This window comes from Myxocyprinus asiaticus, chromosome 30, assembly GCF_019703515.2.
Source record: "Myxocyprinus asiaticus isolate MX2 ecotype Aquarium Trade chromosome 30, UBuf_Myxa_2, whole genome shotgun sequence".
Classification (NCBI taxonomy): Eukaryota; Metazoa; Chordata; class Actinopteri; order Cypriniformes; family Catostomidae; genus Myxocyprinus; species Myxocyprinus asiaticus.
The window spans coordinates 6,167,692-6,194,581 of NC_059373.1; the positions used below are offsets into that span (position 1 = coordinate 6,167,692).

General features: G+C 36.8%; 1 protein-coding gene across 1 annotated transcript; it reads left to right on the forward strand.

Moving 5' to 3' along the window:
- The first annotated feature begins 223 nt into the window (after window positions 1–223).
- On the forward strand, window positions 224–22,359 carry ppp1r1b (protein phosphatase 1, regulatory (inhibitor) subunit 1B). The gene is made up of 5 exons (XM_051663580.1): window positions 224–1,064; window positions 14,417–14,500; window positions 16,772–16,847; window positions 19,369–19,488; window positions 21,359–22,359. The coding sequence occupies exons 1-5, from the start codon at window positions 951–953 to the stop codon at window positions 21,505–21,507; spliced, it is 543 nt and encodes a 180-aa protein (XP_051519540.1). The 5' UTR covers window positions 224–950; the 3' UTR covers window positions 21,508–22,359.
- Window positions 22,360–26,890: the final 4,531 nt, after the last annotated feature.

Below are 26,890 nucleotides of genomic sequence, written 5' to 3' on the forward strand. Positions count from 1 at the left end.
GACACGCTTTTGATGATGAAATTTAATTAAACTGTCGAAGGGAAAAAAAAACATCAATAACCACAATTTAAATGACCAATCAATTTAAGTTTTTGCTTAAATAATGCAACTGTGTGGCACATAAAATGTCCTGGAAAATTGTGCCTTGAAAAGAGTTGGAACCCTGACTTGGTTTGATATTTAATTTTCCAATGCAATGAAATTCATACATTTTTAAGTATGACTTTAGTGCCTAAATACATTTTTGGGCTACTATATGTATCAAATGCATCTAATACACAAAAATAAATAACTGTATGTCTATGTCGCGAGTATAAATTGTCTATGATGATATTTACTTTTGTTTGCGGAGCATGATTTTTACTGTACTGATTATTTCCAAAATCAACAATGCCATAAGAATGTCAAATATGCCAAAACTAAATGCGTTGAAATTGATTGCTGACATGAATTAATGCCCTCTCTCACTCTCTCTACATTTCTATATATCTCTCTCTATTAATCTCCTATTCACAAAATAGAGGCCAAAAGAGGCTCTGCCAGCTGCATGAGATTATCTTTTTTTTCTGATTACAAATCAACGTCAGCACAGCCCCTAAATCGTGCAAGAGTGCCATCCTCTCTCTATGAGCTCCACCTCTCTTCCTCCCCCAGGCTGATATAAGGATGTCCTGCACTGACTCTGAACACAGTGAGTGAGGGGAGGTCTAGGAAAATCGGATGTAAGGGTGATAAGAGAAAGGAAAAAAAAAATAACTGAACGGCGGCACGTCTAAGAAACTCACTGAGAAAACAAAACAGAAAAGATAAGAAAAAGAGGATAAACTAACACTGAAGAAATCTGTTTGGAGAATACCACGTGTGTGTGTGTGTGTATACATGTCAGTGTGTGGCTATTGATATATATTGAAACAGGTTTGGATAGATACAAAGGATATTTAAAGCAAATAATGGAACCCTTGAGTCCATCTGAGGGACCTGTGGAACCCAAAGAAAGGAGAAAAATCCAGTTTGCAGTCCCAGCCACAGAACCAACCCAACTGGACCCACGGCAGGTTGAAATGGTATGAGATTCTTACTCATGCACACTCTGACTGTTAGTGTTGACGCTTTAGGGCTTGGGCTACTTTAACCAGGAAAATCAGTTTACAGTAACTTTTACTTGTGCATACAGAGTGTTAGTTTGTGCGATCAGTGCTATGAAAAAATAAATCTAACAAAACCTTTCATGATCATGTCTGGGTCATATTTCACACCAAAATCATGAGAAAGAAGTAAAACAATTTTTTTACATTTTGCTGAAAGCAAACAAAACCTTTTATTTATTTATTTTTTTTTTTTAACCATTAAGATTTTTGCATTGTGACATTTTCATGACAATTCTCTTTACCGTAATGCAAAACAATCGGATTCTCATTACTGTAATGCAAAAACATAAGTTTTTATACATCATAGTAGTACTTGTTATACTTCCCTTAATTTGCGCTGATTTTACTGTTACTGTACTGTATTTTTACTGTAATGAGAGGTGCTATGACAGTGTCAAAAACATGTCTGGGACATATTTCACCCTAAAATCAAAAGAAATAAGCAAGACATCCTATTTTGCTTAAAGCAAATTAAACTTGTTTTAGGACCATTCCGATTTTTTCATTGTAATATTATTTTCATGACAATTCTTATTACTGCAATGGGGAAAAACATAGGCTAAACAAAAGATTTAGATAAGTATTTATATATCATACTTCTATAATTACATAAGCTACATTATTATAAATCAAACAATTTTGATTTTCATTACTGAAATCAGAAACAATATTGATATTGAATTTTACTGTATTACCTCAATCTCAGTAGCAGCAAATGTGAATTTTGTAAGAATTTTGCCAAACATCATGTAGTTACACAAATACATTATATTGTTTGTATTTTAATGTTAGTAAATAGTAGTTAAACACACCTAATATAAAATGGGACTTTGCCGTGTATTTTTACTGTAACGAGATGTGCTAAGACAATGTCAAGAACATGTCTGGTTCATATATCATCCTAAAATCAAAAGAAAGAAGACATTATATTTAGCTTATTGTTTGTTTATTTTATCCCCTTTTCTCCCCAATTTGGAATGCCCAATTCCCATTACTTAGTAGGTCCTCATGGTGGCGCGGTTACTCACCTCAATCCGGATGGCGGAGGACAAGTCTCAGTTGCCTCCGCTTCTGAGACAGTCAATCCGCGCATCTTATCACGTGGTTTGCTGTGCGTGACACTGTGGAGACTCACAGCATGTGGAGACTCATGCTACTCTCCACGATCCACGCACAACTTACCACGCGCCCCACTGAGAGCGAGAACCACTAATCGCGACCACGAGGAGGTTACCCCATGTGATTCTACCCTCCCTAGCGACCGGGCCAATTTGGTTGCTTAGGAGACTTGGCTGGAGTCACTCAGCACCCCTGGATTCGAACTCGGGACTCCAGGGGTGGTAGTCAGCGTCAGTGCTTGCTGAGCTACCCAGGCCCCTCACTATATTTAGCTTTAAGCTAATTAAACAATTAAGATTTTTGCATTGTCACATTATTTTCATGATAGTTCTTATACCGTTATGCATATATATATATAAACACACACACACACAGACATAGATTCTTATTACTACAATGCGAAAACATTATATATTATAATATATTATATATTCTTTAAATAGCTATGAATTCATATATCACAGTACTATTTGTTTTACCACTTTTAATTTATGCTTATTTTGCTATATTACTGTACTGTAGTTTTACTGTAATGAGAAGTGCTATGAACATGTCCGAGTCATATTTCACCCTAAAATCAAAAGAAAGTATTTACATTTTGCTTAAAGCACATGAATCCTATTTTTAGGACCATTACGATTTTTTAGTTTAATTACAATTCCTATTACCATAATAATAATAATAAAGAAAAGACTGATTCTCATTACTGAAATGCGAAAAAAAACAACAAAAAAAATATTTAACTTGAGTATTTATACATCATGGCAGTATTACTTGTAGTACCTTTATGCTTTTAATAAAAATAATCTGTGTTTTACGGTAATTATACCGTTACTATAGAGTATTTTTACTACAATGACAATCACCGTTGATTATAATGTGGATTCCAAAAAACTCAAATAAAATGTTTGCACATTACGGTAATGAGAATAATAAAATAAAATAAAAAATGGTTAGGAAAATGTGCTTTTATAATGTCTCAAAACAAGATCACTTAATGGCCCTAAAATTGGCTTGATTTTGTCTTCATACAAAATGTAATTTCTTATACGTTTGGGGTGAAAAAAATATGATCTGAGCGTGTTTTCTCGAGGTTCACCCACACATACTGAACAAGCTCATAAAATGTGATGGCGCAAAAGTTATAAATCTGTCCTGGAGATGGTAAACAGTGTGTGACCTTGACCTGGGTGAGTTAATGGTCTGGATGTTCTGGATACCAGGACCTGGTTTTATTACCTCTGAATTAGTGGCTAAACTGTGATGTGTTCATGTGTTGGTAATGTGCGTGTTGATGTTCTCATAGAACAGGGAAGCTGCTTTTGTCCCAGATGTTTCTAAGTCCGATATTGATTTTGGCATTAAATACAGTTGCACATAAATTTTGAGATAAAGGTACATTGAGATGCATTGAAGGCTATAAAAATCCTATTTGCTGGACTTCTGAGAGTGCAGATGCAAGATTGCGTGTGTGTGTGTGCACGTGCATGTTTGTGTGTGTCAGCTCGGGCCAGTTCCCCGTCCTGTTGCTGTTGTAATTTTAGTCTTAACAAAGTGGGTCGGAGAGCTGTTCTCTGCTGTGCTGCTGCAGAGATAGGCCTGCAATTCATTCACAGGAGACGAGAGTTAAGGAAGAGGTGAGGAAGACAGAGTCTTCTTCTAAAGTCACTTTTGTAATGGCTATTCAATGCTTTTCTCCTTTATCATCCGCTACACGAATAAATGCGAATGCATTCTTCATTTGGGGGTGTTTTTTCCAATAAGCATTGATATAAGCGATTAAAGGAATACTCCCGGTTCAATACAAGTTAAACAAGTAAATGTTGATTACCACAAAAAAAAATCATTTCAACTTGTCACTTCTTAAAACAAAAATACAAGAATCTGGGTTACAATGAGGCAATTACAATGGAAGTGAATGGGGCCAATCCATAAATAATTTAAAAAAAAACTTAGACTGTGTGGCTCCAGCCAAGTCTCCTAAGCAACCAAATTGGCCCGGTTGCTAGGGAGGGTAGAGTCACATGGGGTAACCTCCTCGTGGTCGCTATAATGTGGTTCTCGCTCTCGTTGGGGCGCGTGGTGAGTTTTGCGTGGATGCCGCGTAGAATAGCGTGAAGCCTCCACACGCGCTATGTCTCCGCAGTAACCCGCACAACAAGCAACGTGATAACATGCGGATTGATGGTCTCAGACGTGGAGGCCTGATATTCGTCCTCCGCCACCCGGAGTCACTATGCCACCACGAGGACATAGAGCGCATTGGGAATTGGGCATTCCAAATTGGGGAGGAAAAAAAACCCCTCAAAAGTATAGCCACAAGTCAAAATCATGTACTCACCTTTTTTGTGTAAAGGTATACAGAATTGTACAACTCTGTTGCCATGACAATGTAACGCTGTGAACCCTAAGGCAGCCTAAAAAAACTGTTTAAACAACTTACAGCTTAAATAATACACAAGTATTAATGGAAAATTAATGTAAGTGCTTTTATAAAAGAAGCGTCCAATTTTTGCCTTTTAATCCTCCAAATATTGGCCCCATTCACTTCCGTTGTAAGTGCCTCACTGTTGCCTTGGGTTTTGCTTTTTTTTTTAAAGAAAAAGAGGGATAAGTTTTTGTTGTAATCAACATTATGCCAAAACTTCTGTCGACTGAGTTTATCTTGAATTGAACATGGAATATTCCTTTGTGTTCTGTGTAAATTGCCCCTAAATCATCCTTGGACAGATTGGCAAACTCATTTGCAGAATGGATTGCTGTGGATTGTAGGCCAGTGACAGGCTTATATTCGATGATAAGGAAATAAAACAAACAATATATTGACTTCTTAAGCCACTTTGTAATGCTTTGCTTGTCTGCCACAGTAATGTCATACTTGTGAATTATAGCTTCATTTGTGGGGCTTTTCTCAGTAAATATTGAAATTATGCAATTTTTTGTTACAAATTTGCCATGATATCATGTGCATTCTTTAAACGATTGACACTAGTGTAGATGTTACGTTTATGAAAGTGTTCTGAATGGCCAATATTTATGTCGTGAAGACATGATTCAGGTTGTTTTAGACGTCTCTGTATGCTCTGTCTCTCTTCCTGTGCTGATAGGAAGCTGTTGCTTAACTCAAGAGCATATGCTTTGATTATTAGTGTGTGAGACTGAATGGATGGGTTGCATTGGGTGCTGGTAATGTTAAGTGGTAAAACGTGGTCACCCCAGATAAGTCTTTTTAACAGCAGGGCTTTAGTTTGAAGAGAGCCTGTTTGAAGTCAACATGGAATCAAAATGGACCTTATTTACTTACCAAGTACACATTCTTGGTCTTATTATGCATGATTAATCAGTGCAAGTTATTCCAATGGAAATAAATGTTTGTCTTCATAATCTTTCATTAAAATGCTCTAACTTGGTCCTCTTCTGAAACAACTTTCCATTTCCACTGACATCACCAAGTCCACAGGTTATTGGAAAATGTTAACAATTAGCCAAATAGCTTTAGGCATTCTTTTTACAAATTCAGGTCTGACTCCATTCTGGTATGGAATGGCCACTTTTTACCATTCAATGAATTACAGATAGATAAAGTCAAGTCCTTCCCTATATTTATCCTGTTGAATACCCGGTTTCACTTGTGAAAATGCAAATGCCTTTTCTTGTTGACTTTAAGGAAGCCGCTCATTTTAACAAGATGTTACACATTTCAGAACTCAGAATGTTGTTTCATAAAAGTCATGAAAACCAGACCCAACAAAAGCACAGGCATTAACAGTAAAACAGTATATTTTTCACAAGGATTGCAGTGATAACATGTTTTAGGTATTTAATAATTATTACCCTTAAGTATTGATGATTAACCAAGAAATAGTGTTAAGTTCTAATTCCAAATTCAGATTCCCCAGATTTCTCAAATATAATTCCGGAACGTGTAGACCACAGTCTATTCCCAAAAGCGTATTATAATTATCAGTGTTGTGTAAGTTACTAAAAAATGTAATCTACTACAAATTACTTATTACTACTTTAGAATTGCAATCTGTTACTTTGCTGATTACTTAATCGGAAAAGTTATCACATTACTAATTACTTTTACTTTCTAAAACACTTTTCACAGAAAAGTTTTCATTTTCTGCTCGACGAATTCAAAATAATGTCTACATTTCCACCTTGTACATTGTCCCACACACTTCAGCTATCACAGAAACAATTTAGCCTACATATTCATTTCAGTTCAAATTTATTTATAAAGCACTTTAAAAACTACAGAGTTTGCCAAAGTGCTGTACTATTAAAAAAAAAGCTAGAAGGTAATTTATATGAGGAAAAAAAAGGAAAGTTTACATATAAACATATGAAAATAAAGAAACGCAAAAGAAATAAAAACACAATTGGGTCTGTTCAACATATCATGATTTAAAGTAGCAACGGCTACAGTAAACAAGTGCATCTTAAGACAGGTTTTAAACATATTTATATTAAACGTATAAACATAGGAATTCATATTTTAAAAGTATTACACATCAATAATATTTAAGAAATTTGTGTGATTTAAAGGTAATTACCTTAATTGGAAGTCAGTAACTAGTCTAAATACAAGAATTGAAAATGTAATGCGTTACACTACTTTTTGACTAAAAAACATAATCTGATTACAGTAACTTTTATAGTCAGAGTGCACCCAACACTGATAAATGTCTTCTCATCTTTATCCTATTTTTTGTATCAGCTTGAACTGAAAGAATTTATTGTTTCATTAGTAACATTTTCCTCAGAATTCCAGATCCTGTCATATTTCAAAGTTGTTACAAGAGAAACTAAATAGTTAGTCAGATGTTCTATAAAGCATAACAACAGATTCTTTGAATCATTGTGTAGATTTAAGGACCCTAGCAAAGGATTGTTAAACATATAGAAATAATCTACTTCCAAGTTTGTAGATATTTCCCTAAGCTTCTTTCGTCATCTAAATTGTACAACTACACTAAATCCCATTGTGACATGAGTACCACACTATTATAAAAAGCACTTTTCTCTTTAAAGCAGATGTTTTTTTCCTCTAGTTTTTTCTGTTTCTTACTTGCCATAGTGAAACATATGGTTGTTTAAAATGTTGTTTTGTATTGTATAGCTTTTTATTACATATCGCTCTTGAATACTTGATTCTGATTGGTCAATCGCTGCATGTATTTTTGTATCATGACTGTTAAGCGGTATAAATAAAAATTAATGATTGCAAAATAAACCTTTGGGTGAAATCTTGGGATTTATTTTGCAATAATTACTGGCTGAGCTGACACTACCATATCCATAATATTTAATTGTATATATTTTGCCTTAAATTGAAATACAATTTTCTATTCATGAATTTTGTAAAAATCATATCACTTAACAAACAAAGGTGGTCCCTATGGGATATTTTAAGTAAACTGGGGCACAACAGTCATTTTATACTAACTTTTACACCCTAGGTGTCAGTTTTTTCCTTTTATCGATTTTTGTTTTTTCTTTCTTTTATTTTGTGTAACAGAGATTCATTTCAGCCTCATGATTAAATCCAAATCTAGGCTGATTAAAGTCCCTTGGTGTTTTATCCCTTCTGGGACATCTAAAGTTAAACTGTTTTATAGAGGGCATAGTTTGGATATCAGCACTGTGTCAGACTCCTTATAGTTTTGTATTCTATAAACGTAACATCACCGAATAGTATTTAATTATATAAGAAAGCTAAGCAGGTCACCAGTTCACATCATGATGTCTTCATTAATTTGTCTTCCCTTCACCCTTCATGTACTCTCTCTGCTTTTGAGTTCCCTGTTACAGAAGCATGCAGCCAAAGGTTCGACGGCAATTATAAAAAGTAGGACGGAGAAGAAACAACCCTAATTTCTCTTAATATTTTAAAAAGTGGCACGCAAGGCCTTGCCGGCCTCCATATAGAAGTACCAATCTGGTTTCGTCTGAGGAGTTTAAGTTAGATGTAACAGCTAGCCTCATTTTGTAGTCAAATGGAGACTTGTCAACACTTAAAAGTAACTGTTCTTTGCACTATAGGTTCAACAAAAACCCTTTATTATCTAGAACCATTTTATAGTATTCTTGAGTTGGCTTTACAGTTCTTTGGGGACATTGCTCCTATTGTTTGAGCAGCCCAACACAGCAACACTGGCTCAACCAATGGCATGAGTTTGAAGCAGGACTACCTGTTTATTTTTCTTTCTTTTTTTTTTTTTTCTGACCAATGGCAGAAGGGGGGGAGTGTTTGAGAAACCTGTTTGAGAACAGTCATTATTTTGGCAATTCTATTTTAATGAGGCTGGTGGAGCAGAATTCACACTCACACACTATGTTCATGCAATCAGGCTTTACATTTGCACACATCATTGGTACAGGTTATATACAGTATACTGCATACAGTATATACACGTTAGCAAGGTTTCAAGAAAGGTTGACCAAGAGATTATAATTTCCCTTGTGGTTAAACTCCACAAAGGTAAAATCTTGTTGATTTCACTATACCACTGTGTGATGAATACAGGCTTGTCTCTAATCCTCTGCTTCAAAATAAAGAGATGTTATGTATTTCATTGACATTTGCATCATAGGATATGTCTATGATGGAATTAATGTATAATACAGGTGTAGGGAATGACCTAACTCATGGTTAGAAATAGAATTTGAATAGATTGCTACAAGACTACCTCTCGGAAATTAATCAGATTAAAAAAGGAGCTGTTCAGTCGTGACGTGAATTTGTAGGCCAACACGGAAGGCTAATTCGCAATGTCTCAGAAGACATGATGAATGACTGTGTTGTAGAAAAGGTGATGATGGTATCAGATATTAGGATGATGTAATATGAGAGCAGTTTAACTGTCATTAAACTCTCACAATGATCATGCTGCACTCCAGACCAACTGACTTAAAGGGGTCATGACATTCTCTTGAATGCAGTTTTTAAATGCATCATCTTTAATAATGCTCATTCAATAACAGTTCCTTTGCAAAGCTTAAATCATGTATTGACTGGTTAACAAGTAATCCACGCTGATATCAGCCAAAAAAAAAAAAAGCATACAATCCACGCTGAAAAGTTCTGAAAACACAAACGTACTACAATCCCCGGTGGTACTGGGTGCTTCAACAGGCCAAAGCAGAGATGCTGGTCTTCACATCTCACACCTTCTGTGTTTGTTTACACATAGAACAGCATGTGGCAGCAGCAGAATGGGGTGTATTTTTAAAAGTTTTGCTTGTACTGCTCTTAAAACATGGTGGACACTGCCAGAAACGCATCACAACGATCAAAGACATCCATATAGTGCATGTTTGTGGAAGACCAACAATTACAAATAGCATAGATGGGTGCAAAAACAGTCCAGTATGCCTTCAAAACTGCAGCTGAATGAAACAGAATGGAGGTCTCCTTTTTAGAGTTATAACTTGACATTGCGTTTTTTAAAAGTTGCGTGAGATGAATGATAATGATCAAAGCCATTCATCTAGTGCATGTTTATGTAGAAAAACATTTAAATCCATATAGGCATGTGAAGCTGTCCTATTTGGATGAATCTCCCATGACAGGCCCATCTCTCTCCTTCACCTGTGTGACTGAGCACCAGTGGGCGGGTCCAAGGGTGCAATGATGAAAAATAGGCGTTGATGTCTTGCTGAAGAGGCAGTCATATGCTGATGTATTTGATCCTTGTGATGTCACAAGTTCCACAAATTCCAAACTACCCATTTCAACAGCCTGGTTTAAATAAATGCTCTTTTTCTATTGAGGAGGTTTTCAGTTCTGAAACTTACAGTATGTTTTTATAGTACAATGACCTCTTAAATATCAAAAGAGCAAGGAAAATATGATTCTTTATGTTATGACCCCTTTAAAATCGTCTAAAGTATTCTAGAAGTGTGCCATTGTGGGAGACAATAAACTGAAAAACACTGCTTGGATAAGTTGCATGACTCTAGATTTTAGTCAATTTGGTATCTACACGCACAAAGACTCATTCATTGATGTCACAATGTGACCTTTGGTGCAGTGCATGTTTGTGTGTAAACAGAAATGAACAGGGACTGTGATTTTACTCACCCAGTTGATCCGCAGGGACACACGCTGTCTGATTCAGTGCGGAAGAAATGCTGAATACATGCTGATTTAGACTGTGTATCACTGAAGGTGTAAAGTGGAACTTGAAGGTTGAGAGGCTGTTTATGTCTTAATTTGAAAACAAGAAAAGACAAAGTTTACGGGAGTAATTAAAGTGATAGTTCACCCAAAAATGAAAATTCTGTCATCATTTACTGTCCCATATGTGGTTTCAAACTTTCTTCTAAGGAACACACAAAAATTGAATGTTTGGCAGAATGTTAGCCTCAGTCACAATTCACTTTAATTGCATCCTTTGTACGTACAATGAAAGTGAACGCTGACTGAGGCTAACATTTTGCCTTGCATCTTCTTTTGTGTTCCACAGAAGAAGAGCATCATGAAGGGTGGGTTGATGCTGAGAGAATTTTTGATTTTTGGATGAACTATCCCCTTGAAATATCTACATAAACCATAAATGTTTTTAGAATGTGTTTAAAAAAACTGTAAGACCTGATTGTGTTATCTACTACAGAAATTATTCAACAGAATCTAAAAGTAAGAGTGACTCGTAAAATTATAACGGCCAGCATCTGGTACTCAGGACTTTCTGCTTGCGTAGACAATGTGGTTGAAGTGCCATCATCAACTGTTTTAATTAACAAATGTAATGTTCCTGTTCCTCTTGTAGAGAGAGACAACCTAAAACAGGAAAAGGGACTTTAATGCTTTGATGCTTTTTTGTTAGCTAACATATGGTTATCACCTGGACAGTAATGTTCTGTCTTAGCTATTTTGGGGTGCTTTCTTGGCTTTGAGGATTTCATCTGAGAGACTTGTATCCATATGCTTAGTCATGATATCAGTCAGTAGCGCAAGGAGCACAGAAGCATTTGGATTATTGTATTTCAAAAGTTTAAAGACGATATGAATTCATAATTGACTGTATTTACTTTTAGTAAACATTACTGGTCCCAGTGAATGATTCAACTGGGCACGTTATTCAAAAGAAGAATATAATCTCTATAATCTCTTTATATGCCTCTAAAATGACTTGCCCTTTTGATTGACGTCACTTAGGCCATGCGGGCTATTAGTTCATGTTAACCAATAGCCAAATAGCTGTTTTAGGCAACCGTTACACTGTATGTAATGCAGGCTTTCCAAAACCTTGGCTGTAGTTAATGCAGTAATTTAATGCCAGTTATTGTCATTAAAGTTACATCACTATTTGCAAATAACTATTGATTTGGAAAAAAGGCATTACTCATTCCTGTTGAATATCATGTTTTACTCAAAAATACACCACACTATGGAAGTAAAATGGGTTGCGAATGCTGTTTCATGACTGAACGGTGCCACCCGTATCTGCCCCAGAACAGCTGTTTGTTTAGACAAAACATCAGTTGACAGACAAAATATCACGATTTTTTATTATTATTTTTTAAGTTAAAAGAATAATGCAAATGAATTGTTAACATAGTCTCTAATCTTTCTCTACTTGAGTGTGTGTTTTATGTCTGGCTAACATGCTAGCTAACTATATGATAGAACAGTCCTTTTCTGCCTGGCTACTGTTAGACAGACAGACAGATAGATAGATAGACAGACGAGTATAGATAGATAGATTGTATGATAGGACAATTGCAAGATGGTGCAATCGTTCTCTGTCTGGCTAGCTAACAAGCTATAGGATAGTATGATAGATAATTCAATTGTTTTCTGCCTAGCTAGCTAACTAGCTGTACTATAGTATGTTAGATAGATAGTATGATATTAAAATAGCTAGATAGTCAGGCAGAAAATGACTGTAATAACTAGCTGTATGAAAGGACAATAGAAGGATGGATGGATGGATGGTACAATCTTTTTTGCTTAGCTAGCTAACTAGCTATACAGAAGTGCGATAGATACTGTAGATAGGATGATAGCAAGATAGTGCAATAATTTTCTGCCTGGCTTGCTGAGTAGCTAGATGAAAGATGGATAGATAGACAGACAGACAGTACTATAGGTACTGTAGATGGATGGATGATAGGATTGACAATTTAACGATGGAATATTAAGGAAACCAGGAACACATGCAATCAAGTTGCTTTGAGAGTCTATTACTGACAGTCTGTTTGCCAAATAGGTCAAATGCTAATGCACATAAAAGACTGAAGATGGAAAAGTTTGCTGATTGCACAACTCGTTTTCCTGTAGGAGGTGGAACACAACCATTTATGTTGGTGTTAATTATATGCACGGAGAAAGACAAAGTGAGAATGTTATAGAATATGTAACTGTCCATTATTTAGTCTGCACACAATTCTGAGAAAAAATATGGAAGAAATCTGGATTTCTGCCGGAATGGCTACAAAAAGGACAAAACAAAAAAGATGCTTGTTGACTTCAGGAGAGCACGGAGAGACCACTCTCCGCTGAAAGTCGACGGCTCCTCTGTGGAGACCATCAAGAGCTCCAAATTCCTTGGTGTTCACCTGGCGGAGAACCTCACCTGGTCCCTCAACACCAGCTCCATAACCAAGAAAGCCCAGCAGTGTCTCTATTTTCTGCGAAGTCTGAGAAAAGCTCATCTTCCACCCCCCATCCTCACCACATTCTACAGAGGGACTGTCGAGAGCATTCTGTGCAGCTACATCTCTGCCTGGTTTGGAAATTGCACAGTTTCGGATCGCAAGACCCTGCAGAGGATAGTGAGGACAGCTGAGAAGATCATCAGGGTCTCTTTTCCCTACATCATAGACATTTATACAACACGCTGCATCCGCAAAGCCACCAGCATTGTGGATGACCCCACGCACCCCTCACACAAACTCTTCACCCTCCTGCCGTCTGGCAAAAGGTACTGAAGCATTCGGGCCCTCACGGCCAGACTGTGTAACAGTTTCTTCCCCCAAGCCATCAGACTCCTCAACACTCAGAGACTGGTCTGACAACACACACACACTCAACTGAACACCATCCGACTCCCATTGCAATTTTGCACATTTCTGTATTATCTACCTGTATTGTTTTGCTGCTACTGTATTCATAAAATATTGTACTTAATTTCTTGTCACTTCTACCTGGCTGCTACCCCAATAACTGCTATGTCCATATCTAGTATAAGCTTATCTGCTGAATACTGTGGCATAGCATGTTATGTTTACAATCACAGCATTTTCTATTATATTGTAATATCTTTTTGCACCACCTGTTCCATCTGACACTTTCACACTAGAACTGTGTACTGGTTGGCGCTGCACTGTCTCTTACTGTGCCTATTATCCTGTTTCAGCAATTATTGTACCGTCTTGTACTGTTTGCACACGTTTGCACATGCACTTTATGTAGAAATGTGTAGGTCTTTTAGTTCTGTGTAGTCTCATGTAGTTCTGTGTTTGTTGGTTGTTTCATGTTGTTTTTATGTAGCACCATGGTTCTGGAGAAACGTTGTTTCATTTCACTGTGTACTGTATTAGCTGAATATGGTTGAAATGACAAAGCCACTTGAAAATGTCTTCTGAATGTCAAAAGAATAGTATATAAAGGCAGTCAAATGTAACAAACAGTAACAAACAACACAAATGACATTTTACAGTGTCATTATGTTCTTACAGTGCTACACCTGTACTAAACAAATACATTTAAAGTCTGAAGGCCTAGAGGCAGCAAAGACTATTATGGATCCTTCATCACGTATTTCACACTGTGGAGGAGGATTCAACTTTCAAATGGAACACTTTGTTATTAAAAAGAAAAAAGAAATGCTGTGAACTCTGTTACAGTTTGTTTTAAAGAACATCCAGATTGTTTTGAGGAAAGTTAGGAAAGATAAGGGGTAACTCCTACTTGTTGATGGTGTTTGCCAAGGCAACCATCACCACTGCAGTTGCACAAACTTTGAGATCTCAAACTCTTTTAACCCTTAGATTTAAAATTCAGCATATATCTCATCCTGCACATTTTGTGCTACAACATGAATTATACCTCAAATCTTGTGGATTCAGGACAGTGGGGCCTATATATTGTATTTTAGCAAGTTGTAATGATGGTTTCCGTGGTTCTTGTATTTCAGATCCGACGGCGAAGACCCACACCTGCCACACTGTTCAGAGTAGCAGATCAAACATCTCCTGAGGATGATAATTCCACCCATCAGGTACCACAGTGCATCCTCAGTTCTGGAGGTTAAACTGCATTCAGAAATAGAACAAACTGAATAGAACGTTATAGTTTATTTTTATTTATTTTTTTCCTCTTTTTCACCCAATTTGGAATGCCCAATTCCCAGTGCGCTTTTTCTTTTTTTTAAGTCCTCGTGGTCGCGTAGTGATTCGCCTCAATCCGGGTGGCGGAGGATGAATCTCAGTTGCCTCCGCTTCTGAGACCATCAACCTGCGCATCTTATCACGTGGCTTGTTGAGCACGTTGCCACGGAGACATAGTGCGTGTGGAGGCTTCACGCCATCCACTGTGCCCCACCGAGAACGAACCACATTATAGCGACCACGAGGAGGTTACCCCATGTGGCTCTATTGGTTGCTTGGGAGACCTGGCTGGAGTCACTCAGCACACCCTGGGATTGGAACTAGCAAACTATCGAACTCCAGGGGTGGTAGCCAGCGTATTTTACCACTGAGCTACCCAGGCCCCCTATAGAACGTTATAGTTAAGGCACTCCAAGAAGAGTACATGTCCACAAATCGTGGTATTTCTAGGGTACGTGGTATATAATACCATAGGATTGCTGTGGTAATACTATGTATTAATTCTATGGAATGTTTTTGGAAATTCTATTTTGATAATGTAGAAATATAGTCAAAATATTATATAATATATATTTATTGTGTGGTGTAGTGGTTAGGGCTCTGGACTATGGTTCCACAGAATATAGGTTTGAAATTTGTACTTCTGTTCCTGTGGCTCGACTGGTAGAGCATGGCACTATCAATGCCAGTATGGGTTCAATTCCCAGGGAACACACACACTCGTAGAATGTATACACTAAATGTACTGTAAGTCGCTTTGGATAAAAGTGTCTTCCAAATCCATAAAAGAAAATGAATGTATAAATGTAAATATTAAATCATATTTATACACATCAAGCATGTAATATACATTTTTATGTGTAGCCATGCAAAGGTGAAATGCAGAAACTGCACATTTTGTCAAGATTTGGTCTCTTATGACTGATCTCACCTTAATTTGGTGTCAATAGGCCCAAAGTTCTACTGAAATTGGTATGCGTTTACCGTAATTTGAATCGCTTCCCCCAGTGGCCGAAGATGGAAGTGTGAGCTTCAGTTTCCCGGTGAAATATCCACAGTGTGGCGCCAAAAGCAAGTTGTATTTTTAGTTGTAAATTTTGTGATACAGTCAACAGGAATGCATATTTTATAGACCCTAACCCAAGCCTAAACCTTGCTCTCAGTGGAGCGAAAAATTAAATTTTAAAGGGAAAATACAACCTCAGCATAGCACTCATCATTGATGACGTGAACACGATTATTTTCTGGTTTCCATGGGACCAGAACCCATGTTTCTTCAATAATGGGGTGAATTTCAGGAGACAAGAACATGGCAATTCAATGTTCAATGCATTCAATACAAGTTAAGCTCAATCGACAGCATTTGTGGCATAATATTGATTACCACAAAATTTTATTTTGACTTGCCCTTTAAAAAAAGTAAAATCTGGGTTCCAGTGATGCACTTACAATGGAAGTGAATGAGGGCCAATTTTTTTTTGTTAAAATATTCACTTAAAAAAAAAGTATAACCACAAGACATAAACAATATGCATGTAAACATGATGTTAGTGTGATAAAAATCACTTACTAACCTTTTCTGTGTAAAGTTACAGCCAATTTAACAACTTTGTTGCCATGACGATGTACGGTCAACAAACCCTAAAATGACTTAAAAAACAAAACAAAAAAAAAAACAAAACAGACAATTTAAACAACTTTACAGCTCAAATAATACACAAGTTTTAACAGAATAATTAATATAAGTGCTTTTTATAAAATTATACATTTCAAATTTCTGCCTTTAGACCCTCAAAAAATTGTCCACATTTACTTCCATTGTAAGTGATTCACTGTAACCTCGATTTTAAAGAAGGAACGAGTCGAAATAATTTTTTTGTGTTAATCAATATTATGCCAAAAATGCTGTCGATTGCGCTTAACTTGTATTGAACCCTGAATATTCATTTAACTATGCACAGATTTGAGTAAAAAAAAAACAAACAAAAAAACTGACAGACTGATTGAGATTGATGTTGAAGCCTTTTTGCTCAGATTCAGTGTTGGCATATAGCTACTGCATTTTGGCTTTGTAAGGCACTGTGCATACACTGAAGATGTATGTTTATTGCAAGTTGATATACGTTAATAGTGTAATTTACTTATGCATAAATTATTTTCAGTGGGTTGTAGGGGAAAATGGTGTCCTCAAACCAAAACGAATCAACCCAAATATCTACCAACCACCATCATTAAAAGGTAAGAGTCTATGATGTCAGTGATATGTGATTTACGCTTGTTGTACTGTGCATATCCCTTTGAAAAATATTGTTTCAGAAGACTTTGATGTACTGTGCCGTCCTGCATGGGTTTAAAAACTCTCCCAAGTCTGTTTATTCCATTTTATTGTGTGTGTGTGTGTGTGTGTGTGTGTGTGTGTGTGTTTAAGATTAGAGATGGTGACAGCTGTGATGGGTGTGAGTCTGTGCTGCTCTGGATCATCCTGGATTACAGCAGATAGCATACAGCTGCACACTCTCTCTCTCTCTCTCTTTCTGCTTTCTGTTTTAGAGGTCAGATGACCATCAGAAATATTCACCATCAGACTAGTGCACTAAAGATTGTGACCCAATGAGGACAATCTAGATTACTAGATTATGCCAACATGCCTGTGCTGCTGTTTTTGACTCAAATATCAACACATGCCGAGACACACAGAGTACATGCATGTGCTTACATATGTCCAAATGCACTGCATACATATGTGGCCCCAACAATTGTTTGAAATTTTTTTTTTTGTTGTTGCATCAGATAATAAAATATCAAACCAAGTGGCATTCATTTTCAAGAAAGATAGCACAGGCATACTTTTCAAGTGAAACATTACACAAATGTTTTATGTTTGCTGTGTCTATAGTGTCTTTAAACAATTAGACAAAAGTGTTTGAACACTTTCTGATTGCCAAATTTTATTGGATCTTGTCCATAGTTAAAGGAATATTTCGGGTTCAATACAAATTAAGCTCAATCAACTGCATTTGTGGCATAATGTTGATTACCACAAACAAATATTTCGACTCGTCCCTTTTTTCTTTTTTAAAAATGCACAAATCGTGGTTATTTGTTTGCATATGCGGCTTGCTTTGATATTTTGTTTCTAATGCGATGCAATCCAGACATTTTCAAGGTTCGCTTATGTCCAAATACTTTTGGGTTACTGGAGATGCCCACACAGCTTGTATACACCTAGTTTAACATCAAAAGACTGCAAAAATCGTGGTGAAGCGAAAAATGATTTTATCATTGGGGTCTCTGGGACTCCAAAATATAAAGACAGTTCACACACAATGAGTTGCTGACAAAATGATTCACTGATTCTTGAGATAAAGGACAAAATCTGTCCTACATACAAAAGTCCTCTTTATGTAAAAAAAAAAAAAAAGAAAGAAAAGAATTTCATAATATTAAAATACAGAAAAAAAGTTTAAAGGAAATGTGTATCCTCAGGGAATGTATTACTCATATTTAAAAAAAATAATAATTATATATTTTTAAATGCAAGCTCTATACTTGGAAGCACAAGTAACTTAACCTGTCCTCAGCAAGAGATCACAATGTTAAACTGCCAAACAAATAGTTTAAAAATGCAATAAATTCATAAAGATAAATATTAAATGAAAGGTATGGATCTTTAGGACATCAAACAATACATCAAGTAATGTTTAAATTATCTTTTCCATATAAAACTGTCTATCAGAGTTGTCCTCACTTTGCATCTTGGTCAGATTTTTTTATAATCCTGAATAAATCAGACAATGTCATGATCAGGAGTACCCCTTTCCCACTTCCTGCTCATGGTGGATGCAACAGTAGGACACGTGGTCTGGTAAGTTTTATATTTTTTCATATTTTAAACAATCAGTGTTGAGGTCTCTGCAGTCTTAGCTTCAACATGTCAACACTGTCATCCCATTGTGATAATTTCTGGAGTAATTTTGGCATTTGAGTTTCGGTAATAGAGGCAGCTTTAACTGAGGAAAAAAAATAAATGGCTCCAGTTTACAACACATGGTTTAGATGGAAAAATATTCAGTTTTGTCAAATCTGTCAGAATTTTCAGAATAGTTTGAAAACAGAAAAAAAATTATAGAATGTATTTTATCACTTAACTCACTATTATTAGATAATTAAAGACTTTACACTCTTGTTGGATGGATCAAATTAAAATAGTACTTACAGTAATATGTAAGTTATGAATTGAATAAATGTCCATTTTCAGAAAGAAAAAAAAAAGCGTTTTTATAAAAACACGTTCCCTTATATGGTTCGCTAGCTGAGACCTTTGTCTAAAAATATATCCACTTCAAATTAATTTTGTACTAAAAAAGAAAAACTAAGATTTAAAACATATTTTGTCCCTTATCTCAAGAATCAGTGGATTAGTAATGTGTTAAAATATTCTGAGGAAAGCTGCCATGCATTACTGTGAGTTCAACAGTTTTGGTCTCTGGTTGTGTGTGTTGTCTATTTTGTGAATTGTCTTGCAGATTCACAGGTGGGATATCCCTGTCTGTCCATGTCCTGCCATTTTAGTACCAAACCCATACTGGCTGGCACAGTGAAAAGTCTTTTTTTATTTTTTTATTAAATAAACAAGCCCTTCCCCTCTTTACCTGTCTGTGTCTCTGTGTACATTCCTGTCTTTTGTTTCCCTTGTGCTTTGGTGATCCCTGTTTTGTGTGTTTGTGTGTATCCCCCATGTGTATGGTCATGTTTTTAGCCGTTCAACAGATGGCTGAAGCTCAGATGCAGAAATTAGGTGTGTATCCTCATGTAGAGGAAGAAGGGGAGGAGCCTATTCTGAGAGAGGAGGAGGAGCTATCCTCATCCCACACACCTGGTAATCTTAATGATATAAGAAACAAGAGAAATCAGTTTGTGTGTTGTCTGTACTTTGGACAATAGATCATGTTTGCCTCACTTAGGCTCAAACCTCTGTACAGGGGATGAAACTAGCAAAGACACTGGGGATCCACCAAAGGGGGGATGTATTATTTTCAAAGGGAAAAATAACAGCATAACAGAGTTGAACAGAAAGTGCAGTGTCTGCATAGAAAACATGTTTCAATACCTACATTTTCGCAAAATGATTTTAAGTGCCTCTAAGTTGTGCGTATCAAGGCAGTGTCCCCTGCTGAAATGAACACTAGAGGCACTTCTACTCTCACACAAACCACGAGTAAAAGGGCAGATTATCAATATAAATAGAACCAACTACATTTACAAGCTTTTTCTAGCACAAAATTCTTGTGACGAAAAGGACTGGCATACTGTCCTGAATAGCTTACGAAAGTGTACCAGGAAAATAAAGTGGTTGGAGCTGCTGAAAGATAGGGGATGCCTGTCAATTGAACACACATCTGATCGCCATCAGGTGTATATCGCTTTGTTATAATGAGAGCGATCTACTGTAGTTTTGTTTTTTGAGCTGCTGTTGTTTTGAAAGCTTTGATGCTGATGTTATCCAACCCAACAGCCTCTGGCGTTAGTGGTTTGGGTGTTAGTGGAAAAGTGGCATAAGACAGTGAACGGGTGCACCGGCCCACCCAGGCTCACCCGTGGCTATGCCAGTGGTGCCACACAGTGGACATTTCACCTCGGAACTGCTATGTTACGTGTAAGAACCCACGTAATGTCATTTTGCAAAAATGTTGCCACAGTCATGTAATTTTCTTGAGGCCAGTCTCAGGATTTAGGTGGAATTTTAGATTTTATTTAATATTTTCTTTACTCATTCATTTTGTTCAATATAACTCAAGTCTTTATGGGGTTGAAAGAGGAAAATTTTAATTGGCTGATATTCCAATTAAACAAACATTCATAAACAAAATCCATGTTTTTATTTTTTCATTTTTTCATTAAACAGAAGTAAATCAAATAATGGCACCATTTTCTGAGAATGACCCTCAGACACTTTATATACTGTATACGTTCAGACACTGATAAGCACATTTTTATGGAGAAGGTGGACTTTGGGTTATTGGGTTTTAGGTATTTGTCTTTACGTTAGTGACTTATTTTTCAGCATTCCACACATATGTGATCTCAGAGTACAGGCTGTTATTTTCTGAGGTGAAGTGAGCTGAATTTAAAAAGAGCAGAAATTAATGGGTGCTTTGAAATGCTACCGAAAGTCATAAAAATGCCCCAGAAATGTAAAATGTAGGGGGTCAAAAATGCCCCCATAATGAATATTTTTTTGCCTTCATAATAATATTTGATATGGCTAAATGTCTTGGATATTAACTAAATGGTTTAATTAAATTAAATGTGACATAAATGGATGGCACGCTCTGCGTTTTTGCCCTCAGATGGTTAAAAAATGATTTCCGATGCTGATTTCTGCACTTTGTCCACTAACTTCTAGCTTAGATTTACACATTTTTTTAAGAAAGCTAAATATTTCATTCCATCTTAGTATTATATGTAAACCTTGGTGCATTGTATTCTGATTTTTATATTTTGGTGTCAAAATATATCATAACTCTTTCCGTAGATTTTATTGTTCTCTTTCAACATTCTCAAGTGAGTGCTAAAATATTCCTCACAACATCCAGATTAGAAGGTCAAAGGGCAACAAACGTGATAACATTTACACTGCTCTCCTGCACCATTTAACTATATGCGACTGGACAGCGAATCAGTTATAAATATATTTTATGATTTCATTTTATTGATTTGCATTCATTAAAGAAAAACTCCCCTTTAAGATTCACAGGAGCAAACGGGCCCGGCGGATAACCAATCGGGAATCCGAAAGGCGAGAGCCACAGAACTGACAGATGAAGAGGAGGAGGAGGAGGAGATAGAGGAAGAAACAGACGATATGGCCGAGGAGGAGTGCAGAAAGGTGGACTGAGGATGCAAGACGTTAGAATGAAAACTTTTGAATGAAAAAGGATGCAGAACCTTGTTTGGAAGTCATAATTATTGATTGTTGATTTGGTTATCAGAGGTTTGTTTTCGGAGAGAGAAAAAGACTGAAAAACTGGAATTTTGGAGTGGTCAAATAACTGAAAAAGATTTGGACACCCTGACATTGCCATGAAATAGACATATATAAAGTAAAACCTACAGTATCACACGTCATGTATTTTAATATCATTCGTGTACACAGGCAAAGTGCAAATGTATAATTCTGTGAGCAGTGCTGTATGATTGTTTAGATTGTAGGGCTTTCCCACTCCAAAAGAGTAAGAGACATGTCTGTGTTCATATCAAAGCGAGTGTTATCCCACATTCCCTGTATGTGTGGGTTATGTGAAATTATGTTCAGAATTGCATACTACTACTTTTACTATTTTTACAGTATAGAGTATGGTTGTATGCTATTCTGTACACATCGTGTGTGTGTGTGTGTGTGTGTGTGTGTGTGTGCGTGCTTTGTGTGTTTGCATTGTGTTTGCCTACACTGCCATCTAGTGTACAGAGAAATGTTTTATTGAGTCCTTTAATCTTTATGAAATCACTTGGTAAGATAAATAATAGCTTACTGGTACACATGGGAAGGACTGACTAATTATTTAGGTGCATTATTGGTATTGTTTAGCATTGTTTGCAATTAAACCACTAATATCATCTGGACCGCTGCTGTAATTACAGACTACATTTCAAATGGCAGTATATTTAGGGCTCTTTCTTACAAATAAATAATGTACGCAATGTCATTTTCCAGTTTGAATCACAAACAATAAATCAGTTTTTACATTCACATGCAGTTTGTCAGTGACGTGATGATATGGCCGTGTTCAATTACAGACAGTGAAATTCCAGATTTAGTGCCTCAGTGTGCTCATGTAAAAAAGGAAGATCATAAAGGAAAATTGCATTAATATTACTTGATATCTAATTACTCGTAGCTAGAGAATGTGTTATTGGTGTCTTGCATAGCAAAATCCAGTTAGGGAACAACTTTAAAAAAAAACATAATAGTTTAAAATGATCAACCAAAACATAAGTTCAAGGATTTACAACAGCCACGTATTGCTTTTTTAAGAAGGAAAAAAAGGGTGATTTAATTGAAATTACATTTAAATGTACGTATAACCATTCAAACCCCACTGACTTGCACTAGATTTGGAGATAAAGTACCATGTAAGTAAATGCATCCATCAGACTCTGATAAATCAGGAACTGATTTAGGTTCTGATTCTGATAAAGACTCTGATACCAATAAATATATTTGCACTGAAGTATTAAAGAAGTCTTTTTATATTTTGGGGAAAGAAAGATGGGGAAATTAAATGATAAAGGAATAGTTCACCCAAAAATGAAAATTGATCATTTTCATCATCATCTTCTGCTGAACACAAATGAAGATTTTCAAAAGAAAAATCACAGCTCTGTTGGTCCTCACAATGCAAGTGAATAGCGGAGTGGTGGTGGCATAGTGGGCTAAAGCACATAACTGGTTTGCTGGTTCAATCCCCACAGCCACCACCATTCTGTCCTTGATCAAGGCACGTTGCTCCAGGGGGATTGTCTCTGTAATAAGTGTAAGTCACTTTGGATAAAAGCGTCTGCCAAATGCATAAATGTAAATGTAGTGGCCAGAACTTTTAAGTTCCAAAAATCACAATGGCAACAAAGATTTAGTCCAGTGATGAAATCAACATCATCTGAACCGATATGATAGGTGTGGGTGAGAAACAGATCAAATTCTCCTCTCTGCCCAATAGGTGGCGATATGCACGAAGAATGCAAATCTGCAAAAACAAAAGTGAAAGTGGAGATTTATAGTAAAAATGGACTTCAATATCAACCTGTTGTGCACTCACACTTATCGTATCGCTTCTGAAAACGTGGATTAAAACACTGGAGGCTTATGGATTACTTTTGTTTCTTTTGTGTGATTTTGGAGCTAGTTTTTGTCACTATTCAATTGCATTGTATGGACCTACAGAGCTGAAATATTCTTAAAATCTTCATTTGTGCTCTGCTGAAGAAAGAAAGTCACACACATCTGGGATGGCATGAGGGTGAGTAAATGATGAGAGAATTTTCATATTTGGGTGAACTATCCCTTCAAGAGTATGCAAAAGTAATGTGTCATGAATTTCTTGTAAATGCCCAACTTCAAGAGCAACTGAACATGGGATAAAATAAAAATGGTGACTATAAAATGTGACAAACTAATACTGTGTGTGTGTATACATTATATATATATATATATATAAAATATGTTTTCCTTGTATAACTATTAAGCTTCTAATAAATAGGCTAACTCTTCATTTTATTGCCTGGTCTACAAGTTTTAGGCCTACTTCTATTTGGATAACACTGTTTGAACCTCTGTTTGAAATGCTATGATGCAGTGTTGTGTTTGTCACTCTACATTTGGAAATAAAGTATGATTTTTATACCTCTAATAAAAGCAATGAAAAGATTGTTTAGCTATGCAGCAAAAATTTGGTCATTTTCAGATGTCTTCATCATGTAAACACATTAACCCAATTAACATGATTCAGCTAATATCTGATTAAGCCAATATTCTGGTTTCTAGAAATCAGAATAAGACAGATGTCTGTATATCAAGCTATCAAAGAAATGCATTTTTGAAGAGACAAAGGTCAGATACATTCATAAAACTTTTACATAAAGCAATATACAGATGGGTGGAAGCATTGTAAGAGTCTCATGAGTTATGTTTTACTATTTATTGTGTGCTGTTGCATGTACAGAATTGATTAACTCGGGGCAGAACTAATAAAAATCAAATTAATGGCAAGATCGAGCATCTTCAGTATTTCCACAAGAGAATACCAGAAAAGGTGTTCATATCTGAGTTTATTCAGCTGGGCCAACATGAATGTTCCACTGTGGAGCATGTAGATGTCTTACTCAGAATAAAAGCTTAACTAGAACTTAGACCTTGTCTGGGAAATTATGTGCACGTAATTGTGCTCTATAGGCATGGAGTACAGTATCACCTTGGTAGACGTGGCAATTTTGGAAGAAAAAAAAAGATTCTGTTGTTGCAAACAGTTGGTGTCACATCCCTTGGACGTCTCAGCCTCTAATGCTTCAAAATCTGGGATGCGACTGGTCTTGCATGGATTCCCACATTCGGTGGTCTATATTTAGCAGGAAAACTCTTTAAGTGTCCCAGATTCTACATTGACAAACATTTGCTTTAACCATTACACCACTAGGAGAATCCATAATAAGGAAATTTCCCCATTCGACATCTGCCTGAGGTCCATGTGGTTAACAGATAGATGGGGCTGGGGCAGCATGCACACAAACTGTGACCTACTTCACACAATATATCATTCTTTTATGGTGACATACTGTCTCTATTATGGGAACTGTTGGGATAGAGGAAGTGAAACCTCAATGTAGTATGCATTGACATTGCAGTCACAAGTAGTAGCACTGAGAGTGGGGAATTCTACAGCTCGATCAGACCTGGCTATAAAACTTTTATGAAAATTGCAGGGTTTATGAGGGACAGCTTGTGCTGGTGTGGCAAGAAATGAGGCAGCCTATACAAAACCAAAATGAGCATTGAGAAAGAAGACGCTGATGTTTCTATTGGCTGAATGGTGAAGTCATAAGCTAATTCAGAGATTGTTCTCAAATGTTCAGCATTTCTCTCTGTAAATGTCAACTTGAAATGTCAAGTTTAGGACTTTTTTTTTTTTTTTTTTACTTATTTATCTTTAAAATCTATAGACTTAAGATTTTAAGTGTAAATTTAAACTTTGGGGAATGTACATAACCCCTTGTGCTTGAATTATTTAATTATGCTTCCTTGGTCAAAGGGAAGTTACGGGGGCATTTAAATAGTTGTTACAGTGCATCCGGAAAGTATTCACAGCGCTTCACTTTTTCCACATTTTGTTATGTTACAGCCTTATTCCAAAATGGATTAAATTCATTATTTTCCTCAAAATTCTACAAACAATACCCCATAATGACAACGTGAAAGAAATTTGTTTGAAATCTTTGCAAATTTATTAAAAATAAAAAACGAGAAAAAAAAAATCACATGTAAATAAGTATTCACAGCCTTTTCCATGACACTCAAAATTGAGCTCAGGTGCATCCTGTTTCCACTGATCATCCTTGAGATGTTTCTACAACTTGATTGGAGTCCACCTGTGGTAAATTCAGTTGATTGGACATGATTTGGAAAGGCACACACCTGTCTATATAAGGTCCCACAGTTAACAGTGCATGTCAGAGCACAAACCAAGCCATGAAGTCCAAGGAATTGTCTGTAGACCTCCGAGACAGGATTGTATGGAGGCACAGATCTGGGGAAGGGTACAGGAAAAATTTCTGCAGCATTGAAGGTCCCAAAGAGCACAGTGGCCTCCATCATCCGTAAATGGAAGAAGTTTGGAACCACCAGGACCCTTCCTAGAGCTGGCCGCCCGGCCAAACTGAGCGATCGGGGGAGAAGGGCCTTAGTCAGGGAGGTGACCAAGAACCCGTTGGTCACTCTGACAGAGCTCCAGCGTTTCTCTGAAGGAGAGAGGAGAACCTTCCAGAAGAACAACCATCTCTGCAGCACTCCACCAATCAGGCCTGTATGGTAGAGTGGCCAGACGGAAGCCACTCCTCAGTAAAGGGCAATTGAAGGACTCTCAGACCATGAGAAACAAAATTCTCTGGTCTGATGAAACAAAGATTGAACTCTTTGGCCTGAATGGCAACCGTCATGCCTGGAGGAAACCAGGCACCGCTCATCACCTGGCCAATACCATCCCTACAGTGAAGCATGGTGGTGGCAGCATCATGCAGCGGCAGGAACTGGGAGACTAGCCAGGATCAAGGGAAAGATGAATGCAGCAATGTACAGAGACATCCTTGATGAAAACCTGCTCCAGAGCGCTCGACCTCAGACTGGGGCGAAGGGTCGTTGTCCTGTTGGAAGATGACAACGCATCTTGGCACACAGCCAAGATAACAAAGGACTGGCGACGGGACAACTCTGTGAATGTCCTTGAGTGGCCCAGCCAGAGCCCAGACTTTAACCCGATTGAACATCTCTGGAGAGATCTGAAAATGGCTGTGCACCGATGCTCCCCATCAAACCTGATGGAGCTTGAGAGGTCCTGCAAAGAAGAATGGGAGAAACTGCCCAAAAATAGGTGTGCCAAGCTTGTAGCATCATACTCAAAAAGACTTGAGGCTGTAATTGGTGCCAAAGGTGCTTCAACAAAGTATTGAGGAAAGGCTGTGAATACTTATGTACATGTGGTGTGTGTTTTTTTTTTTTTGTTGTTTTGTTTTTT